Genomic DNA, 20554 nt, shown 5'->3' on the forward strand with positions numbered 1-20554 from the left:
CCACACAGTGAACAGTATTGCAATTTTACTTAACAGTGAAGACACTGGGACACAGGCTAGATTATTTAGGGACAAAAAGAAAATCTTTCAACCCTCCCCTCTCTGAAGTGTAATGATCCCAATCTATAAAGCAAGCCTATAGTAAATGATTAGCAGAAAATCTAAACGAAGCATGTAAACTTACTAACATGCATGCATACTAGAGCCACATGGAGAGTTCCAAGCTGAAAATTGAACAGCAGCATCCTAGGGGAGGGGGGACAGAGGCTGTGTGCAGTTTTGGAGCTGGAGTAGGTGGTTTCTGGAGGAGCTGAATGAACCTGCAGATAACAGCGTGGGGCGAAGGTATGATGTTTGACTTCCTGTGCATTCTTCCGTGTTACGAATTTTATCTTGTTGGTTAATGAAATAACAAGAAGACGAAAGGCAAGTGTGTTCCCTTTTGGTGGGTCCAGTCTTGAGAGAGAAGGCTCCCCAGGAAAGACCATCTGGGCATTTGTTTCTCCAGGTATTTGTTCCCTGTTGGAAATCTAAATGGCATCATTTGGTGTGTCATTTATTCTGAGCATCAGGATTTGAACTCGGGCAGTCTATCTTACAAGTCTGAGCTCATAGCCCAGTGACTTCTTTTATAAATTTTACTTAGAAAATACATACTTTTGTAAATGGCTTTTGTTAACCTGGAAACAGGCATACAGGCTCAAGAAGAGAAGGTGGATTTACGAGAGCTCACCATGACAGTCCTCCTAACCAGCTGTTTGGGACGTAGCCACCAGCAACCTGTCTAGCCTGGGTGCCACAAATGATAAAGGGAAATATAGTCTTGGCCATTGGTCCTCACACTTCCTAACACTGCGACCCTTGAATACGGTTCCTCATGCTGTGGTGACCCCCAACCATAAAATCATTTTCATTGCTGCTTCATAACTGTAATTTTGCTACTGTTATAAATCATAATGTAAAATATCTGTGTTTTCCAATGGCCTTAGCCAACCCCTGTGAAAGGGACTTGAATGTCAGGTAGGGATGGAGTGAGAGAGCTATGTTACAGATAGGGACTGACTAGCATTCATGTTGAGGACTGGCTTCCCCAAACTTTATATTCTTTACGTAAGTGAAACATTTTCCTCTCACTTTCCTACATGGGCTTCCAGAGTTAAATATAAACTAATTAAAAAGGACCCTGAGAATCCTTCACTACCTACTTCCCACTCAGCCCACTAACATCCACACTGCCCACTCCCACTTTTGTACGTGGGAGGCTCCTGTTAGCTTTACAGTGTGAGTCGGCCTGCCTGTGCCTGCCCCATCAGGTCCTCTCTGGCCTCAAGCCTCACACAGCCCTGGAATCTGGGTGATCAATAGCTGTTACATAGATGAATATGAGCCAACATACTCTAACACCCCCTAAAAAACACCCTGGTCTAATGTCCACTTAGTTTTATAGTTAACTATTACCATACGTTGAATTTCGGGGGAAGGAGGGCTAATTGTGGGATGTACACTCCAGAGGGAGCTTTTATGAATTCACATGTTGTGTGACTGTGTAGATGTCTAAGCAGTCATCTCCTGGAGCTTCCTCGCTGGTGTGTGTATGAGTTTTGAAGAGGTTTTGGCCGTCCTGGCTGTCAGCACGAAACGATCCGAAACACCTCTGCCGACCTGTGTTTGTGGTGCCTCAAATTTCTCAGCCGCCTCTAAGAGACAGCGGCCTGTGCCTCTCTGCTTCAAAGCTGGGTCATGGGCCAAAGCCTCTACCTTTCCCTCTCCAGCAATGGTTCTCAACCTTCCTTATGCATCAACCCTTTAATACAGTTCCTCATGTTGTGCCGGCCCCCAACCCATAAGAGGATTCGTTGCTACTTCATAACTTTAATTGTGCTGCCGTAATGTAAATATCTGATATGCAGGATATCTGACAGGCGACCCCCAAAGGGGTCACAACCCACAGGTTGAGAACCACTGCCCTACACCTTGTCTTGGAAATTGTAAGGGAGAAGGGCTACCCATGCTGCTCTGTGCTCTGTGCATTCTACCACTTCATGATAGAATGAATGAGCATTAGGATAGACTAGGATCGGATAGAATTTAATGAAGGATGAACAGGGAACTTGACAAACCTGACTAGCTGAGCAGCGGCAGCATTGGAACCCCGGTCCAGGTCGGCCTGGCCCCCAAAGCTGTGTTCTTACCAAGGTTGGCCCCATTTACCAAAGATCAAGAAGGCTAGAGATTGCAGGAGAGAGGGATCATGGCACACAGTGGCCTGAGTGTCCTTTAGAAGGAGCTGCTGTCACCCTGGTTTCCAGTAAGTCTTTGGCATCATCAGGGCTGAGTGGAGGCCACAGTAGAAGGAGAGGATGAAGCTCCCTGAGCCCCTGGAGGGTCCAGGCTTCCCACGCTGTGGTTTCTGGTACAGCTGAAGGTGTCTCAGTGGTCTGTCCTTCACTTTGAACCTCAATGCTCCCTGGGAAACAGCAGTGATGGGCTTCCACAGTTGTGGTCCCACCCTGGTGGTGCTGATAAGATGATGACCTGTAGAAACTCAGTTATAATTGGAGCCGTGTGTGTGTGTGCGTGTGTGTGTGTTTGTGTGCGCATGAGTGTGTGAATGTATGAGTATTGTGTATGTATCAGTGAGTATATGAGAGCGTGTATGAGTGTGCGCACGTGTGTATTACATGTGAGTGTATGTGCAAATGTGTATGTGTGGTATTGTGAAAGTGTGTGTGAGTGTGTATTGAGTGTGGGTCAGTGAGTGTGTGTGTGAATGTGTATATGTCAGTGAGTATGTGAGTGTGTATGAGTGTGTGTGCATGCATGAGTATGTTACGTGTGAATGTGTATGTGTGGTGTATGTGAGACTGTATGAGTGTGTGTGTGTGTGTGTGTGTGTGTGTGTGTGTGTGTGTGTGTGCTTTTAAAAAAGGCTTCTACCTTAAGCGGTTGACATGGAATGCTGAAACACATTTCTCAGAATTTTTAGTGACCGGTGGGTAGTAAAGCAGCCGGCTGTGGAGTTAGGAAATACTGTCAGGAACATACCTGACGTCATCATCTTCCCCTGCCAAGCCAGTACACATTTTATTCAGAGGGGCCCCAAATTCCCATACTAGCTCTTTGTGGTGGCTTAAATGAGAAATGTCCCAAAGGTGCAGGCCTGTAAACACCTGGTCCCCAGTTGGTGGCTTTATTTGGAGAGTTTATGGGGAGATGCTCCCCTGCCGGAGGAAGTATAATACTGGGGGTCAGCTTTGGGGGTCCAAAGCTTCGGGTCACCTCCAGTTCATGGGCATGAGCTGCCTCGCCCCACCCCCACCTCCCCGCTCTGATTTGTGCTGGAGGTTAAAGATGTGACCCCTAAGACCCCTGTCCCTGCCACCATGCATGCTCAGCTTGTTGGGGTGTCTCCCCACACCGTTGTAGACTCTCACCTCTCTGGAACCCTGAGCAAAATTAAGCTCTTCCCCATAATGCACTTTGGATCGTTGTGTTTTTATCACAGCCACAGAAAAGTAACTTACACTGTGTTTCACAGATGGTTTTGAACTATTTGTCTTAGCCCTGGTCTGATCACAGATGTTTAATAATGTGCTAATTTGGATGCCAAGGATGAAAAAAGATCCAGACATATCAGAGGTATTTAGTGAGTGTTTGTTAAATGAAAGAGCAAGCTGTGAAATGAGCTCACACCCTCCATTGCTTCTCATCCAGTGTCTCCATCATCTACGTTGTGTCTGAAGTAGAGTTAAGGATCTGAAGGCACATAGGGTTCTCTTGTTGGCGTCCTACCTGATTCTACAAGATCAGCCAACACACTGGATGGCACACAGAACTCTAACGCATGGCAGGCAGCGTGAGTGCCGTCAATATGGAAGTCGAGATAGTTGAAAGGAAAAAGGGGTTTCCACCCATAGATCAGGTAACAGGATTTAAGCTCGCCTCAGAGATGGGTTGAAATATTAGCAGGAGGAAAATAAATGTACCTCTCAAAGAGTGACTAGAAGAATTAGCAAAGCGCTTAGAACTGTGTCTAGCAGGTAGCAAGGATTTTATAGTGCTCAATAGGCTAAATACATATGTGTGTGTGCACCTATCAGAATTGATGGTGTTTACGTTGTAAATGGAGACATACACATATATCCTCAATAAAGTTTAGTGATGGTGGAATCTGCAATAACTTTGTAAGTTGAGTGGGAGGGTATTTAATAGTCTCCACCCTGAGTAATTGGTGATCCATCCTTCCTATCTGTGTCTCTACCGTCTGAGCCAGAAATCAGAAAGTAGAAGCCATAGCTTCAACCCACTGACCTTCCCAGCATACACATCACTTCAGATGTGTGATAACTTCCTATATAGAAGATTAAAATATAGCACAGATATTTTAATTATTATGATTTAAAATACAAGGCTGGTGTTAGTTACATGGCATGGGCCTTTCAATAAGAAACAAAATCAACAGTATCTGTGCAGAGGTTCTGTTGTAAATTTTCCCAGGCTCACAAAAATATATGTAACGTGGGCCTGGGGAGATGGCTCAGTGGCTAAGGCCTAAGAAAAAAATCCCCAGGACCCACGTAAAAGCTCAGGTGTGATCACACATGTAATTGTAACCCCGACACTGTGGGAGAGCGGGGACAGAAGGGTCACTGGGACTTGCTGCCTTCCGGTCCAGTTCCCGTCTCAAGGAAATGAGGTGAGAAGTAATAGAAGAACACGCTGTGTGCATTCTTCTGGTCTCCACAAGTACACCTGCACATGCTGTACACAACTCACACATGGCAGACACACACTGACACACAAAAACATAGAAACAAAAATCAGTTCTCAGTCAGAATATCCTTCTACCGGACTGTATTTTTCCTGCAGTTTCAGGAATGGTAAGTTGAAGATACTGATTGGAGAATTATGCATGAACTTTTAGTAGAAAAGCATTCAAGTAGGAAAATGTGCTCTGAGACTCCATTTAAATAGGTGTATGTCCACGGGGTCATTTGGTATGCAGAGGATATGTTTGCATTAGCAGAAGGGAAAGCTGGGGTTTTCCTTGCAGAACCTATTCCAATTGCACCTCAGAAATATAAGAGTTCTTTTTTCTCTCCAAAAAATAGGAGGGCTCCATGATGTTTTATTTTAACTACAGACACATTTGACTTCTGTCCACTTACGTTTTGAACCGTGAAATTTGTGCTTGTGTTCATTATCCACAATTAGAATTCTCAAAAGGCTTTGGGGATATTTTTTTCTCATCTTTTTTTAAAATTCATTCACCCTGACACTTAACACTTAAGAGTGGCAATCCTGAGTCAAACTGGAAAACCAAACAAAGAAAGTCGTTTATTGAACTAAGTAAAGTAACCCTGAGCTATCATACTAAACCTCCATTACGGTGAGATACCTGCCCCTATTCATGCTATCTCGTGATAGTTCAGACTCAGTGTGCTCCTTTTAACACACACCATCCTAGAAGTAGGCTTAGTCTACTTACTTGTGCGCTAGGCTCAGTTTGTGCAAATGAAACGTGCTTAATCTAGCCCCCTCGTAGCCAAGTAACACACAACTTACGAAGACGGGTCTCTTTCTTAGTGGCGTATTAAAAAGAAATTCTCAGATGCCCAGCGCTGCCAGGGCTGCCGTTTCATCCAGCTGGGGCGGATGTTGTTATTTCTAACTTGGTATTAGCCAGGAAAGTAGAGAGCTAAGCAGTTTCTGAGAGTGGAGTATGTGTCCATGTGTGGAATTATTTTTTTTTCTCCTGTCATTTTAAGATGTAAGTGGCACTGGGGCCTACATGGTATGTGGCTTTGCTCCAGGCAGGGAGTATAATCAGAGCCCAGCCTTGAAATGCAAGGTGTGGCGTAGATTCATTGGCTTCGCTGTTTGCCCAGCTGCAGGATAGCTCCCTTCTCATTCCCCAGCTGCCCAGCTGCTGTTTTCTTTGCTTTTAAACTGGAGTGGCCAACCAGACTTCCTCCAGGTCCAGTGCCGACTGAAAACAGACAATTTTCCAATGGCACATGGTTCCGCAGAAGCTGCCACTGCGCGGTCGTTAAGCTTTACTCGGCACTGACTGCACGGTTAAAGAGATAATCACAGTTGACGAGAACAAGACTCTCCACCAGCCCCAGGCTTTACTCTTCCAAATGGTCATCCCGAGAGTGTGCTGTGGGACCTCAGTGAAGTGTTCGCATCCTACCTTTTCTGCCAGCCTAGAGAAATAGCAGCTTAAATGAGTTCATTTATTTTAATGATACATCCACGTTCCAGTCGGTTTTAAAACTCATCTTTCCAAACGAGGAAAGGAGCGTTTATTACTTTAAAACATTACTTTTACCTCAACATCTTTAACGACAACACTTTAGTTACGAAATTGAATCTGGATAGCTTTGTTATTTGTGAAGGAAAGAAAATCTGCCTTCTGTACATGCAGGCATTCTGGGTTGCATTGGAGCATCACACCTACGTGTTTCTCTCAGCAAATATAATTGTACAAAGTACAAGCCTTCGGAGTTTTCCCAAATACCTAACCCTGCATATAGCACTAAAATTATATGGGGAAACTGACATTTTCAGGGAAATTTTCTTAGAACTGGACTGCTACTGTTCTTCTGTAGGTAGGAACGTGGAGATTATAAATAGATATTAAGAGAGGAGTGAACGCCAAGACTTGAGAGATAGCTCAGCAGTTGAAAGCCCTTCCAGCTCTTGCAAAGGACCCGAGTTCAGTTCTCAGCACCCATGAAAGATCGCTTACCCCTGCTCAGAACCCCAGTTCCAGGGCGAGCCAATGTCTCTAGCCTCCGGGGCAGCCGCACAGACACAACACATAGTAGTATTTTTTTTAATTTAATTTAAAGAGTAACATATACCTTTATTATCCAGGAAGATATTTGTTAAATATCTTGGCTATTTGGAGTACTTTGAGAGATTATCGATTAGCTTGGTTTTATTTTCTTTAATTAAAGAGTATAAACTTAGCAATGTGTTTCAAAGTCGCACAGAGATGTGTACATGTTTCTTCTAACACTATAGTTTTTCCTTAGGAAAATTGCTCTAGGTGACCCAAGTGTGTTCATGAATGTTCTTGTAGTAATAATATACCCAAAACTTTTAATAATTGAAGATTTAGTATGTGAGTTTCTCACATCCACAGAGAAGATGTACTATAAAACTTTCATGTTCCACTTATTCCTGAATTTTGCTAGCATACTAATTGTGTGTGTCATTCCCAAGAAAAGAAGTAAGACAGTGTACACATGAAGGGTTTTAGTGTAACCCATTCCCAAGATGGCCAACAGTAGCGAGTTAGTCAGGTATGGTACAGGCGCTCAGGAACTCCATACAGCCTTAAATGTACATCTCAGAAGTACCTTTGGTGATTCAGATGGAGAGATGACTCAGTCAGTGAAGACCTGAGTTCAGAACCAGGGAATCCTGGGATCCCAGCACTGCGAGGTCAGGAGGATTCCTAAAGCTCATTGGCCAGTCAGGCTAGCCAAATCACTGAATTTGGGGTTTGGTAAAAGGCTGTGTCTCCAAAGAATAAGGGTAGGAAGCATGTGAGGGAAAAACAGCCAACCCTGGCCTCCACTAGCGCACGCGTGCGCGCGCACACACACACACACACACACACACACACACACACAAACACACACGCCCACACCCATTCTAACAAATACTGCACTACAAAATATTTATTCTAAAACACATTAAAATTATATGTATTGGTTGATCCCAAATTTCAACTGGAGAGATAATATGTGGTATTTTAAAGTGAAGGATATGTAGAAAGGAAAGAGACTTGACTATATGCCAGATCTTCACGGTGTTATTATTGATTTCTGCTTATTTTGTAATTTCCTTTTTGTATCATTTATTTTTCTAGGATGATTATAAAGTATTACTTTGTAATTAGAAAAACCATCTTTATACTAAACCTATCTATATATGAGCCTTAGTATTTATGTCGGTATTTTGACAAATATATTTTTTTCATAAAAGTCCAGTAAATATTGTACTAATGTGGAATTCCAGTTAGACTCAAACTTATCCGTGGATAGATAGCTTATGTTGCCAATTCATAATGCAGAAGAGATTTGGGGGAGCATGCTTTTGCATGGAAGAACACTTTGCGTACATTGAAAAGCGCACATGAGCCCCGGCAAATCGTTTTCTCATCAGAGACTGTCCCCTAAGCTCCTCCTCCCGGCAGGTGAATTTGCATATCTGTTTGGTTTCTAAAGCAGGAGCCAAAATTCACCTGTTTGACCAACAGTCTGGCTTTACCCCGCCCCTGCCCCACGCCAGTTGGAAGGTGGCGGTTTCTAACGTACACACCTTATAATGGTCCCGTTCACTCTGAAAGCTTCAGGCAGACATCTTTTCACAATCTGGGTCTCTTTCTCACAGGTGATGAAAACGTACCACATGTACCACGCCGAGAGCATCAGCGCAGAGAGCAAGCTGAAAGAAGCTGAGAAGCAAGAGGAGAAGCAGATCGGGAGGTCGGGTGACCCCGTCTTCCACATCAGGCTAGAAGAGAAGCACCAGAGACGCAGCTCTGTGAAGAAAATCGAAAAAATGAAGGAAAAGGTAGGCTTGGAAATGCGTCGCAGAGCCCTGGGCTCCTCATCGGAGGAGACAAGGCAGTCCTAAAAAGCCCTGATCCACCAGCGATAGACACACATGGTGAATCACTATGAAAAGACATGCATTTCCTCCCGGGGGAGCCAAGGATGTTAAGACACATGAAATTATGTCATAACAGCTGGACATCATTCCGTGGTGAATGCCAAGTATTCAGGACAGATCTGGAGAACTGGGATATTAACAAAGGGGGTTCGGTGGAAATGGGCCCGGAGCCCAAATACATTGTTGTTATTCCCAGAGCCGGGGAAACTTTAGTTTGTTATTTAAATCACGTTCGAAATGTACTTTCCACCAAGGACCCGGAGGATCGTTTTTATATATGGAAGAAATTGCTTAGATTAATGAAACCCCGCGTGTATTTCTGTCTTATTAAAAATGACTTCACTTCCATTCCTGATCCCTGTGTCTTCTTCCTTACCAGAGACAAGCAAAATATTCAGAAAATAAGCTGAAATCGATTAAAGCGCGGAACGAGTACCTCCTAACACTTGAAGCAACCAATGCCTCGGTGTTCAAGTACTACATTCACGACCTTTCCGACCTAATCGACGTAAGTACTTGAAGGTTTATATACAGCGACTATCGTTGATTAATGAGGAAAAAAATGCCATCGTTTATTGGAATAATGCATTTTTATGTAGTGCTCAGAAAAAAACAAAATTCCAACCTAACCACGCGTGACACTTTGACAGGATCAGCTGTGAGATGCATATGGTAAAGCATAATTGCAAACAAAAGCCAGTGAGAGCCAATTGTTGTCCTGGTGGACTCAGCCAGAAAGGGCAGAATACGGTTTTCAAGCTATGCCATAGCACTGCTCTAACTGTTGGTATCAGCTCAAACCGACTTACTGGGGCTGGGGCTATTGCTCATGGGTAGACCATTACCCTAGCATATTGCTCATGGGTAGACCATTACCCTAGCATATTGCTCATGGGTAGACCATTACCCTAGCATATTGCTCATGGGTAGACTTACCCTAGCATATTGCTCATGGGTAGACCATTACCCTAGCATGTGTGAAGCCCTGAGCTTGATCCCCAGCCCTACCAACTGGCTTCGAGCGCTTCTTTTCCGGGTTGGTTTGGGGTTATTGTTTATCGGTGCCTGGGAGCAAACCAGAGGCCTCACAGCTGACTATAACCCAGTCCCTTGATACATACACACATAAGTATAGCCAATATAAGTAAATATAAGTATATGCAATGCGTATATAAACACATGCAAGATTTTCAGAGTCTTGCACATATTACACACCCATGAGTGAAGTGCTGAGTGCTTAAACACTCATGAGCCAAGTGCTGAATGCTTAAGTCAGTTGTGCTAAGCACTTAGTGTACAGCGAATAGTACTGATTGGGGCTAAAGAGCTCTACATAACCTCCTTCAAACATTATTCTTGACACTGGGAATTCATCAGTGAACAAAACGAAGTCCTTAACATTTTGCTCTTTATAGTATGTGTTGAGAGACAAACTATAAATGTGTGTGTGTGTGTGTGTGTGTGTGTATGTGTGTGTGTGTACACATTAAAGTAAGTACTGATGGTACCGTAAAGAAATATAAGATAGCCAGGCACAGTGGTGTACACCTTTAGTCCCAGTACTGGGGAGGCAGAGGCAGGTGGATCTCCATGAATTCGAGGCCAGTTTTGTCTACATAGTGAATTCCAGGCCAGTCGGGGTGACATAGTGAGACCCTGTCTCAAATCAACCAAGCAAAAGAAATATAAGATATTGCCATGAGTGTTCTTTTTTTGCTGGGAAAAGGCTTGATATTTGAGCCAAGAAGTAAGCTGGGAGCCGCACAGCACCCAATCCGAGGACGGGATCCCTCCACGGAAGCACTGGCTGGGGAAAGCTACAGAGGCCGACGTCTGTGCTGGAGACGGATGTGCCGCTCTCTGTAAGCACAAGGTGCTCATGGGATACTGAAAGTGGACGATCTAGTTGGAGCAGAGTGAGTGAAAATGAAGTGTCTGGAGGTGAGGGCAGCGTGAGACTGATCGCGGTCACTGAGACAGGGAAGGGTCTGGACTCGGTGCTCAGGGTGGTAAGAAGAAGCCAGCGAAGGGCTTGAAGAAAGAAATGCCTTCGCCCAGTGTGTATTTTGAAGACTGGAAACTTCGTGGGAAGAAGGCGAAGGGCTTGACTGTTTCGTCATCAGGGAACGACAGCACCATTTGAAAGGATTAGCAGGACTAGGAGGTGTGGCCTTCTTGGAAGGAAGTGTGTCCCTGGGGGTGGGCTTTGAGGTTTCCAAAAGCCCATGTCAGGCCCAGGTTCTCCCCCTCAGCCTGCAGATCAGGATGTAGCTCTCGGCAACTTCTCCAGCATGCTGTCCGCCATGATGGTAATAGACGTAGCCTCTGAAGCTGGAAGCAAGCCCCCAGTGAAATGCTTTCTCTCATAAGAATTGCCTTGGTCATGGTGTCTCTTCACAGAGATAGAACGGTGATGGAGACAGCTAGCCAGCAGGGATCTTCCTCCCCAGTGCTGGGATTTCAGGCATACGCTGCTGTGTCTGCCCTTTTTGTGTGGGTTCTGGTGACCCAAACTTTGGTCTTCATGCCTAAGCAGCAATCACTTTACCTAGTGAGCAGACCCCAGACTTAGATGTTTTCAACCTGCAGATCTAATTGATGCTGTTCTAAATAGATGACGGTTGAATGTGCCAAATGATTTTCAGGTTTTTTTTCAAAAGTTAGACTTCTAAAGATCAACCTGAAATTAGAAAATGTGAACAACTCCCAAAAGATGTGACTTAAACATGAAGTTTGAAAGAAATGACATGAAGTCAGTTTGCTGTCAGAATCTGCTGAAACCGAACACTCTTAAGATGAAAGAAAATAATTTTTCTGTGCCTTGGCTCACTTTTTTAAGGCAGTGTGAATGTGGACATTCTAAAATGGCCGCTTACTTTGTAGGATCCCATTTTGCACATATAGTAGTGATCCGGAAATCCATTAAGCTTGACCCTTCCTGGTGGAAAAGAAACTGCTTGATTATTATGCAAAGGTCCCTCGAATCCTTTCTTCTGTGTGAGTTTATTTAATAATGTGCATTTCATTCTGAGCTATCTGATATTCTTGCTCTGTCTCTGACAAGAAGTCAAGACGGCGTCTTTAATGCAGTTGAGATGGCATGGAAGTCAGTAAATGCATCTCTATAAAGTCAGAGAATTGAAGGGGAGACCTTTTGATAAAAATCTTCAGGTTGTCCATCTCTTCTCACACCCATATCCAACAAATTTGCTGTGACAGATGATCATAAATAGGTCTATTCACAGGACAAAAAGTCAAGGATTTTCCCACAAAATATGTACTTTAAATTATTTTATTAGTACAGGACCAGCACACATAGACTATGGAAAATCTAAAATGCTTCCAGCCATGATGAAAGCACCATGCTCATGCACCTGAGATTATCAATGATAAAACTCAGATTTACAAAAGGCTGGCCTGGTGGCACACGCCTTTAATCCCAGTACTTGGAGCAGAGACAGGTGGATCTCTCTGAGTTTGAGGCCAGCCTGGTTTACAGAGCGAGATCTAGGACAGGCACCAAAACTACACAGAAAAACCCTGTCTCGGGAAAAAAAAAATAACCTCAGACTTACTGTACCCCTCCTTCCCCTACACACACACACACACACACACACACACACACACACACACACACACACACATATGCTAGGCAAGGAAGATGTGGAGTCATATTCTATATACACTGTTTAACCTGCTTTTTTATTTTCCCATTAGTGCCCTCGCAGGGTGCATTCCCATTTCTCACCCCAAATTGTGTTTCATAGCCACTTTATCTAGATCATACCAGATAGAGGATGGTGCAGGACACTTCCCTGGGCCACGTCCACATGTCCATTAAGTCTTTTCTGGACAAAACCCTTGTGGAAGAGACAGCAACTCCTCAGAATACCTCAGCTTCTGGATTTGTCTGATCACATCTCTGTTGAGGGCTTTGCTGTGTTTCTCTACCCACTGGCCACTCCACAGTAGGCTACGTCATAAATGACGTGACTGCACCTTATGTAACGGCTGCAATTTAACTCCCTGAGAGCAATGCTAACGTCAGCTTAGCATGACGTGGCTCTAATTCCCCATCACAGTGTTAAGTGTTTTCCCTTATAACAGATAAAAGTATGCCAAAGTCTCTTAAGTCTGGAGTTTGCTAAAATGTAGTATTTTGGAGCTTGGCAACACCTGAGCTATAATTTACTTCTGGTTAGCAAAATCTGTCCTTAGGTTGTAAATTAAAGGAAAAATCAAGGTTGTTGGTTTGTTTTTCAATGTACTTGAAGCACAAGATTAGTCAATTTGTGTATATACCAATGATGCCCTAACTAATTCAATATCCTCCTTTTAACTACTAAGGCTGAAAATTTTAATAGTTAATTCAACACTTTCATAAACCTGTTCAAATCTTTTTTTATTTATTGGGAGATTTTGGGGTACTTAAAAATTATTTAATAATGCTAATTTTTCTGTTTTGAATGAGTAGTGCCTTTGTTTATCATATTGGAATTGGCAAGTTTAATCTTTCTCTTTCAGAAATGCCTAGCAGAATAGAATAATACAATACTTAAAAAACAAAGTGGCTCTTAGAGCCTTACTAGGATTTCAGTCAGTGTTAGGGCCTTTATTGTGCTTTTTGAGATCAACGGATTCATTTTAAGATGACTTTTGTCACTGAGTACATGACTTTAGTAAGTATTGGAGGTAAATGGGTATCTTAGTATAAATTTAAAGTATTAAATATTATAAGTCAACTTTTTGGTACGAAAGATAGTGTGAGGAAGAATATGATAGCCTGGCTATTATCCAAGCATCTGGTTTTTGTTGTTGCTGTTGTTTGGGGTTTTTTGTGGGGGGGAGGGATTGAAAACTTGTGAATGCTAAGTACAAGCAATGAGTAGAGATCTCTGGCCCCAGGCACATTCTGAAGGGGTGTGTGGACACAGCAAGTGTGAGCTTTATGGGTGATAATGTCAGCTCTTCACAGAGCAGCAGCCATGCAAAAGGAAGGACACAGTCGCTTCGTTTTTGCTTGGAACATGTTTCGTTTTCTACGGTGTGCATGTGTTGTTTCTATCCTTGTCCAGGGAAAGGCAGAGGAGGGGTGGTGAGTAGGAGGAAGAGCGTGGGGAGCTCCTGAGACAGCAGTCATCCCTTGTTTTAGATTTATTTATTCTATGTGTATGGCTGTTTTGCCTGCATGGATGTATGTGCACCACATGCATGCCTGGTGCCCTCGAAGGTCAGAAGAGGGTGCTATATCCCCTGGAGGTAGAGCACAGGGTAGTTGTGAACCACCATGTGGGAGCTGGGAATTGAATCCAGGTCCTTGACAAGAACAAGTGCTGTGTGTGTGTGTGTGTGTGTGTGTGTGTGTGTGTGTGTGCGCGTGCGCGCGCGCGCACGCTCATTGGTGTTTTGCCTACGTGTATGTCTGCATGAGGTGTCAGAAGCCCTGGAACTGGAGTTATAGACAGTGAGTTGCCATGTGGGTGCTGGGAATTGTTCCCAGGTCCTCGAGGAGTGGCCAGTGCTCTCAACTGCTGAGCCATCTCTCCAGCCCCCACCCCCACCCCTACCACATACATGTATCTAAGAAATTGATTGTCTTAGAAAATGAAGGCATATATGTGGATAGTTTGTTTTCACAATGGACGGGTTTCGTGTCCTTGATCATTGCTATCTCCAATATTAAGGGCAAAAGACCCTCCAGTTTATTCTGGAAAAAGAAAAAAAAAAAATCAAGATCTTTTATAACCAGAAGACCAATCCTGCAGGCCATATTTGTCCTTGAATGCCAAGTTCCCAGCCATTTCCTTGCTGAAAGATGTCTGTTTTGTGTGTTTGTGCATACGTGTGTGTGCATGAGAGTGTCTGGGTGTGAGCGTGCCGTGGTGCCTGTGTGGGAGTCAGAGAGTGACCTTGGGTGCTAATCCTCGATTTCCATGTTGGAAACAAGAGTCTTTTGTCCCCGACCCCCTGCCTTTGCCAGGCTCACTGGTCCACGAGCTTCTGGGAACTCTTGTGTCTCTGCATTTCATCTCGCAGTAAAAGCATGGGGATTACAGATGCGCCCATCACTACACCCAGCATTATGTGGGTCCTAGGGATTCAGGCGCAGGTCCTTAGACCTGAGCAGCCAGCAAGCACTCTCTCACTGAGCCTTCTCTTGAACTCGCAGAGATCCGCCTGCCTCTGCCTCCAGAGTGCTGGGACTAAAGGTGTGTGCCACCAAGGCCAGCTGAATACTCAACGGTAGGATTCCCTAATCTATAATTAAATCCACCATTCTGTAAACTTAGAATTCTTCAAAATAACTGGGTCTAAGACTTCATTTCTGCCACCACGGCCTCTTTCCAGACAGACCACACTGCTGAGATGGACTCAGAGATACTAAGTCCTTGATGATAAAATGCGATTGGTCCCCTGTCACCAAGCACATTCCCCGTAATAATTATTTGTCGCTCTTTCCATGCAGTTTCGTCTCCTACCTTCTCCCTAGAAAGGCTGCAGCTCACTTGGAAGCCTGGAGGCTAAGCCTTTCTCATGGAGTGTTTCCAGGAGATAATCCCTTACTCCAGCCAATTTTCTCTACCCAGATATCTGTCACACACGCTTTCCTGGCCATTTATACAGAATGAGACTGAAATTAAATTGCAGCCCAGAGACCCCCCACTCCCTTTAGTTTATCATTTCTGAATAATCAGTTATGCTAAAGCTTTTAGCCTTATCTTTTTGTCTCTTGGGACCTACGCTTCATTAAAAAGCAACTTATTCAGAGTTCAGTCTCCTCAATTAGTCAGATTTCCCCCAACACACACACACACACACACACACACACACACACACACACACACACACACACAGTGGTATTGAGAGTTATCTGTGGAAACCTGCCAGAGATACTGTATTTCTCCATCAGGCCTGAACCCTTATTAGAAAGGTCACAGAGATCGTGTTCAGCAGGTTAGTGTATCGTAGCAATCATATAGACTAATTGTGGCATGGCTTTAATCCGTTGTGATTGTTAAGGGTTATTTAAAAACTGAAATGGTTAGAGGACTGAAGAAATGGGTATTTAAAATTTCTTCCAGTGTTGATGCCACGGGCATACGTTCCTGGAATGAGGACTGGTTGTTGTTGTTGTAGTTAGTTAGTTAGTTAGTTAGTTAGTTATTGTTGTTGTTAGTTGTTGTTGTTATTGTTGTTGTCGTTTCTGGTCTCCAGTGATTTCTTGACTATACTCCTCTGGAGCTCTGAATGGCAAAAGCCTCTGCAGAGTGGTTCCAGCTTTCTATCTCTTGCTTTATTTTCTCTCGCCTAAGTACCATCTGATGGCCCTTAGATCTGTCTCATCAGCCCTGGTACTCCTCCTGGGTTTCAGGAGTGTATCAGCTTTCTGGCTTGCAGTCCTGCAATTGTGAAGACATTCTGAATCCACCTCCCTCCCTAAGCAGCATTCATGTCTGTTTGTTCCCACCTCCTCTACCTTCTACACAGGCAACTCTCTTCTTACTAGCTTTTCATGCCCTCAAGAAAGGCTACCGCTTTCCACCCGAGCACACAGGCTAATACCCAGTTTCCTGATTCCTCCCATATACTGGGTCAGCAGACCCCATAATCTCTTCCTCCTAAAGGTCCCAAACCCCACCTCCCCACCCCACCCCCACCCCACCCCCGCATCCGTACCACTTTTTATGACAACCTTAGACTCCTAGGCGGAGACTCTCATCACCGGCCTGCATTGTTTCCAGTGCCTTCCAGAAACGTACCCCCCACAACCTGCCCTCATGTCCTCCAAAGCTCTATTCTCTTAGACGATCCAAGGGCGAAAACTCAGAAATCAGACACGCCTGTCATGTCTGAAGTTCTCCAGGGGCCCTCCTGTGTCCTTAGAATAAGAGCCAGATGTTCACGGTTACCCATTACGAACTGGCACCCACCTGCCCTCCATCCTGCCCCCCAGTTCCATCTACATAGTGCTTCCACTATGCTTACCCGTCCGTTTTGCAGAACCACGTGCGCTTCCTTGCTCGGGGGGCCTTTGTGCTTTGTTGCAGAACTTTCCAAGGTTGAGTCCATCCTCCTGCACACATCACACCTTCATACCCTAAATGAAAGACGGGCAGCCCTCCCCCTAGACCCATGCTGCTCCTCTGACCCTTTGTCTTCTCCGTAACATTTCCGTCTGGCCTGTGTTTATTTGAGGCTGCTGTGTTTGCTCTCTCTCCCTTCTTCTGATTTTATTTGCATTAGTTACCAAGATTTTTTTTTTTTTACCCCCTTGAGAAAAATGAGTCGGGTGGATGGGAGATGCATCAGGTAACGGGTGATTGTGAAGCTGTTCGTTGGCCAGACCTATCAGCGGCAGCACTGGTCCTGTTTCCTACTTGGTATCCGTTCCTGTTCCAGAGATGCGCCACTGTGACCTTCTCGTTGCTCAGGGGGGAAAGCTCCAAACTTCCTTTTTATTAAGTGTTTGGCTACAGTTGGTAGAGTAGCAAACAAGAACGGAATTGCCAGCTTTCTGTGGGTGCCCAGAAACCCTGACATGAAAATGGGTATATGAAATGTGCTTGTGGGGATTAAGGTGTCTGGCGTGATCCCATGGGATGCTTATTTCTTACAAAAAAAAAAAAATGTGTTTATGGTTTCTGGGGTAAAGTAATAAACAGAGAAGAAAATCGTGGAGGGCACGGAGACAGCAATCCCACAGCGGTCCACTCTCCTCACTTGACTAGTAAATACAAGAGCACTGGACTCACCTCCTTCAAGCCCTTTGAAAGCCACTCATGAGCATATGAAAGCTGCTTTTTTTAGAATCCTGTCCTTGGCTTGTCCTACTTTTCAAAAAGACTCAAACTGAGGGGTAGGAAAATTCTTTATCCAATACCCATGGCAAAGGTAACAGTCAGAGGTGCGTGTTACACCTGCCTGCGGTCAGCAATGCTCTCCGGGGGGAAGCCTGCACCTGCCCGCCCGCTCTGGGTTGTGGACCACTGCCCTTCGTCTCTTTCCCCATCTCAACGCTCACATTAGCTCTACGCCGAATCTTAATAACGTTAACTGCGCTTCGTTAGAAATGAAATCCAGAGGTAGGGATCAGGAGAAAAGACCACTCACATCTCACAGGCTGAGGCCTGAGTCCGGAGTCCGGGACTGAAGGTAGAGCACTTCTCGGAGAACAGGGAACCCCCACCCTCCCTCCCTGCTCAGGCCCCATGGCTGCAGGAGTCACAGGGGCTGGCACCTGGTGCTGTCCTCTGTGCTTCTAGGACAGCCCCGCAGATGTCATTGGCTATGTGACTTGGGGAAGCAGGAACGGCAGACTTCTTTCCACTCTGGGCTCCTGGTGTCGTGCAGTCTGGTGGGGAAAAGGGTGCAGAGAGGAAGGGGCAGGAAAAGGCTTTCTGAGGAGCTGGGGTCCACTTCACACCTGGTGTGATACCACCCTGTAGGCTTCAGCTGGTTCTCAGTGTTTGGGACAAAACAAAGTGACTGTCCTGAGTGCTTGGGTCCCCTCTTTGGTCTGTTGCAACCCTTTGGGCTGAGGAAGTTAGCCTGCTATGATTAGTCAAACGCCTAGGAGGCTGGATCTTAGCACTTCTTAGGGTCTTTTTTTATTTTAATGCACACTTTTGATTCCAACAGTCTTTCCTCCCCCAGTTTTTTGGTTCACAGTTTTATGTATTCATCTAGAGTTCTCTCTTTAGAATAGCGGTGCTTTGTCGTAATGAAATAGTTTGTTGGTTTCCTGTGTGTTTTCATCATTAAATGTGCTCTCCAGCTCTCTATGCAGAAGAAGCCTTTCAGATCTCATTAATAATTCATCAGCCCCGCAGAATTACTTGAGACCTTCTTTAACCAAATATCTTGAGTCCTCGTATCCAATGTCATTTCAACTTCTAGTTTGGGGGAGAAAAAAAAAAAGAGGCTTCTGTGGGTAGCCTTGCTCTCAGGGGACCTTGAAGAGCTTTTCTTTCCTGTTTTCCTTTTTCTTCTAAGTTCAAGATGCTTGAGAAACCTAGAATTTGGAAATACTACAGAACAGATGGAACAAAATCATGCCGACTGGGTGACTTTACAGACTGATGAGCACCCCGGGGGTCAGAGAAGACGATGGCCCGTCAGAAGCCTCCTGAACACAGGAGGGCAAGTCCTGAAGAACCTTCACGGCGTCTAGATGAGTGACTAAGCCACGTCTGCTCCACTAGCCTGTTAGGAAGCCACAGTGAAGCCAGGTCGCACACTGACCGAATCCACCTGGCTGTACCGGGAATAGAAAACAGACCGGGGGCTTTTGTCATTTTGTGGAGTGAAGTGTTCAAGTCGGGGAATAATGGAAACTTAGTAGGTGTTCTTCAAAACGCCAGGTCAGCTGGGGTTAGAATTCTTTCTGCCTCCTCTCTCTTTTTTCCCTTCCTTCTCTTCCTCCTCCCTTCCTCCCTCCTCCCTTCTACCTTTTACCCCCGCATCCTTCCTTCCCTCCCTGCTCTCCTCCCTCCCTCCCTTCCTTTTTTCTCTCTGCCATCCATCCTTCCCCTTTTAAAGAACACAGGTTGTGTAAGGAATAAAAGGTTATTCTCCACTGCTTCTTTCTATTACAGCTTTTTTATTAACTCTCCCCGCCAGATCAATACTTATAAACTAAGCCAGCAGGGTCTCCTTGCTTCCTCAGAGTCAGGTAGAAGAATCTGTCTCCTTTTTGAACAGTGGGCTGCTTTTTAGCCCTAGTACCTATTGGAGAAATGAGGCCCATTTCCTTTACAAACCCGTGTCTTTATACACTAAGATGTTATTGAAAGACAAAATGACTTCTTCAATCCCTCTGATGTATACAAAACTGTAGGGAGCCATTATGGATTGGGAGAAGCAAGCGGAGTAAAAGAAGGTCTTTGTTCATGTGAGACTCGAGTTTCCAAATTAACCAAAATGAATCATTCTCTGTATTTGGGTGCAGCTGATTTCACTGGAGATGGGTGGTGGTTGGTGAGCCAATGGCTGCATTTCACAATTGTATCATTTGCCATTGTGACATCACAGCTGTTTTTCTGATTTTATAAATCATATTTCATCAAATCCTCTTGTCAAGTTGGGGAAACAGCGCCCCCCAAAGGGCAGGATCCCAAGACCCTGTCCCTGGAGTGTTCTGGGGGAAGTGTCTCAATCATTCAGTGTTTGAATCATTCAACACTGTATCCTTCTGAAACTGCAGATCCCAAATTAATAGGTCAGGGGCGGGACCAAATATTCTGCATTGTTAAAGGCTTTCTAAGTATTTTTATATGTGATTTTGTATGCATGTGTGTGGGAGCACAGGCCAGAGCAAGCATGTGGAGGTCAGAGACTAGGCTATGGCGGTCGGTTCTATCCTTCCACTGTGTGGGGGTCCTGGGACTAAAACTCAGATCACCAGGCTTGCAGCAAGCATCCATACCTGCCTAGCTATATCCCAAGCCCAATATTCTGCATTTCCAACAAGCCCCTCATGAAGGTGTTGCTGCCGATCACATTTTGAGTAACAGGATTCCACAATAACTTTGTTTTAAAGTCACCATTTTAATAATTTGGGGGGTGATATTAATAATTTGATCATTGAATGTAGAAAGACAAAATTTGGGTTACACTCTCGGGGAAGCATACCTGGGGTCTTGGGCATGCTAAGCAAGCACCCTGCCACTGAGCTATGTCCCCAGCCTGACATCTGGCATTGTTTCTAAGTGCATGTAATTCAATATGTCCCTTTGCAAAGGCTGGTTGATGCCTCATAGCCTGGAGGACCTGCTCTCTCTGCCAGGGCTGCTTCCCATGTGCCCCCTCTCCTACAGACAGCTTCAGTTCCATCTCCTGGAGGATGGAAGTGTTTCACTGTGTC

General features: G+C 44.8%; 1 protein-coding gene across 1 annotated transcript in view; it reads left to right on the forward strand.

The window, feature by feature from the left end:
* Positions 1–20554, forward strand: part of Srgap1 (SLIT-ROBO Rho GTPase activating protein 1) — a 171715-nt gene that overhangs the window by 86438 nt on the left and 64723 nt on the right. Inside the window, exons 5-6 of the mRNA XM_059245782.1 lie at positions 8410–8592; positions 9071–9199. Of these exons, the coding sequence (XP_059101765.1) occupies positions 8410–8592; positions 9071–9199 (312 nt within the window). The remainder of the gene's footprint in view (positions 1–8409; positions 8593–9070; positions 9200–20554) is intronic.

Source organism: Peromyscus eremicus, chromosome 18 (genome assembly GCF_949786415.1).
Source record: "Peromyscus eremicus chromosome 18, PerEre_H2_v1, whole genome shotgun sequence".
Lineage (NCBI taxonomy): Eukaryota > Metazoa > Chordata > Mammalia > Rodentia > Cricetidae > Peromyscus > Peromyscus eremicus.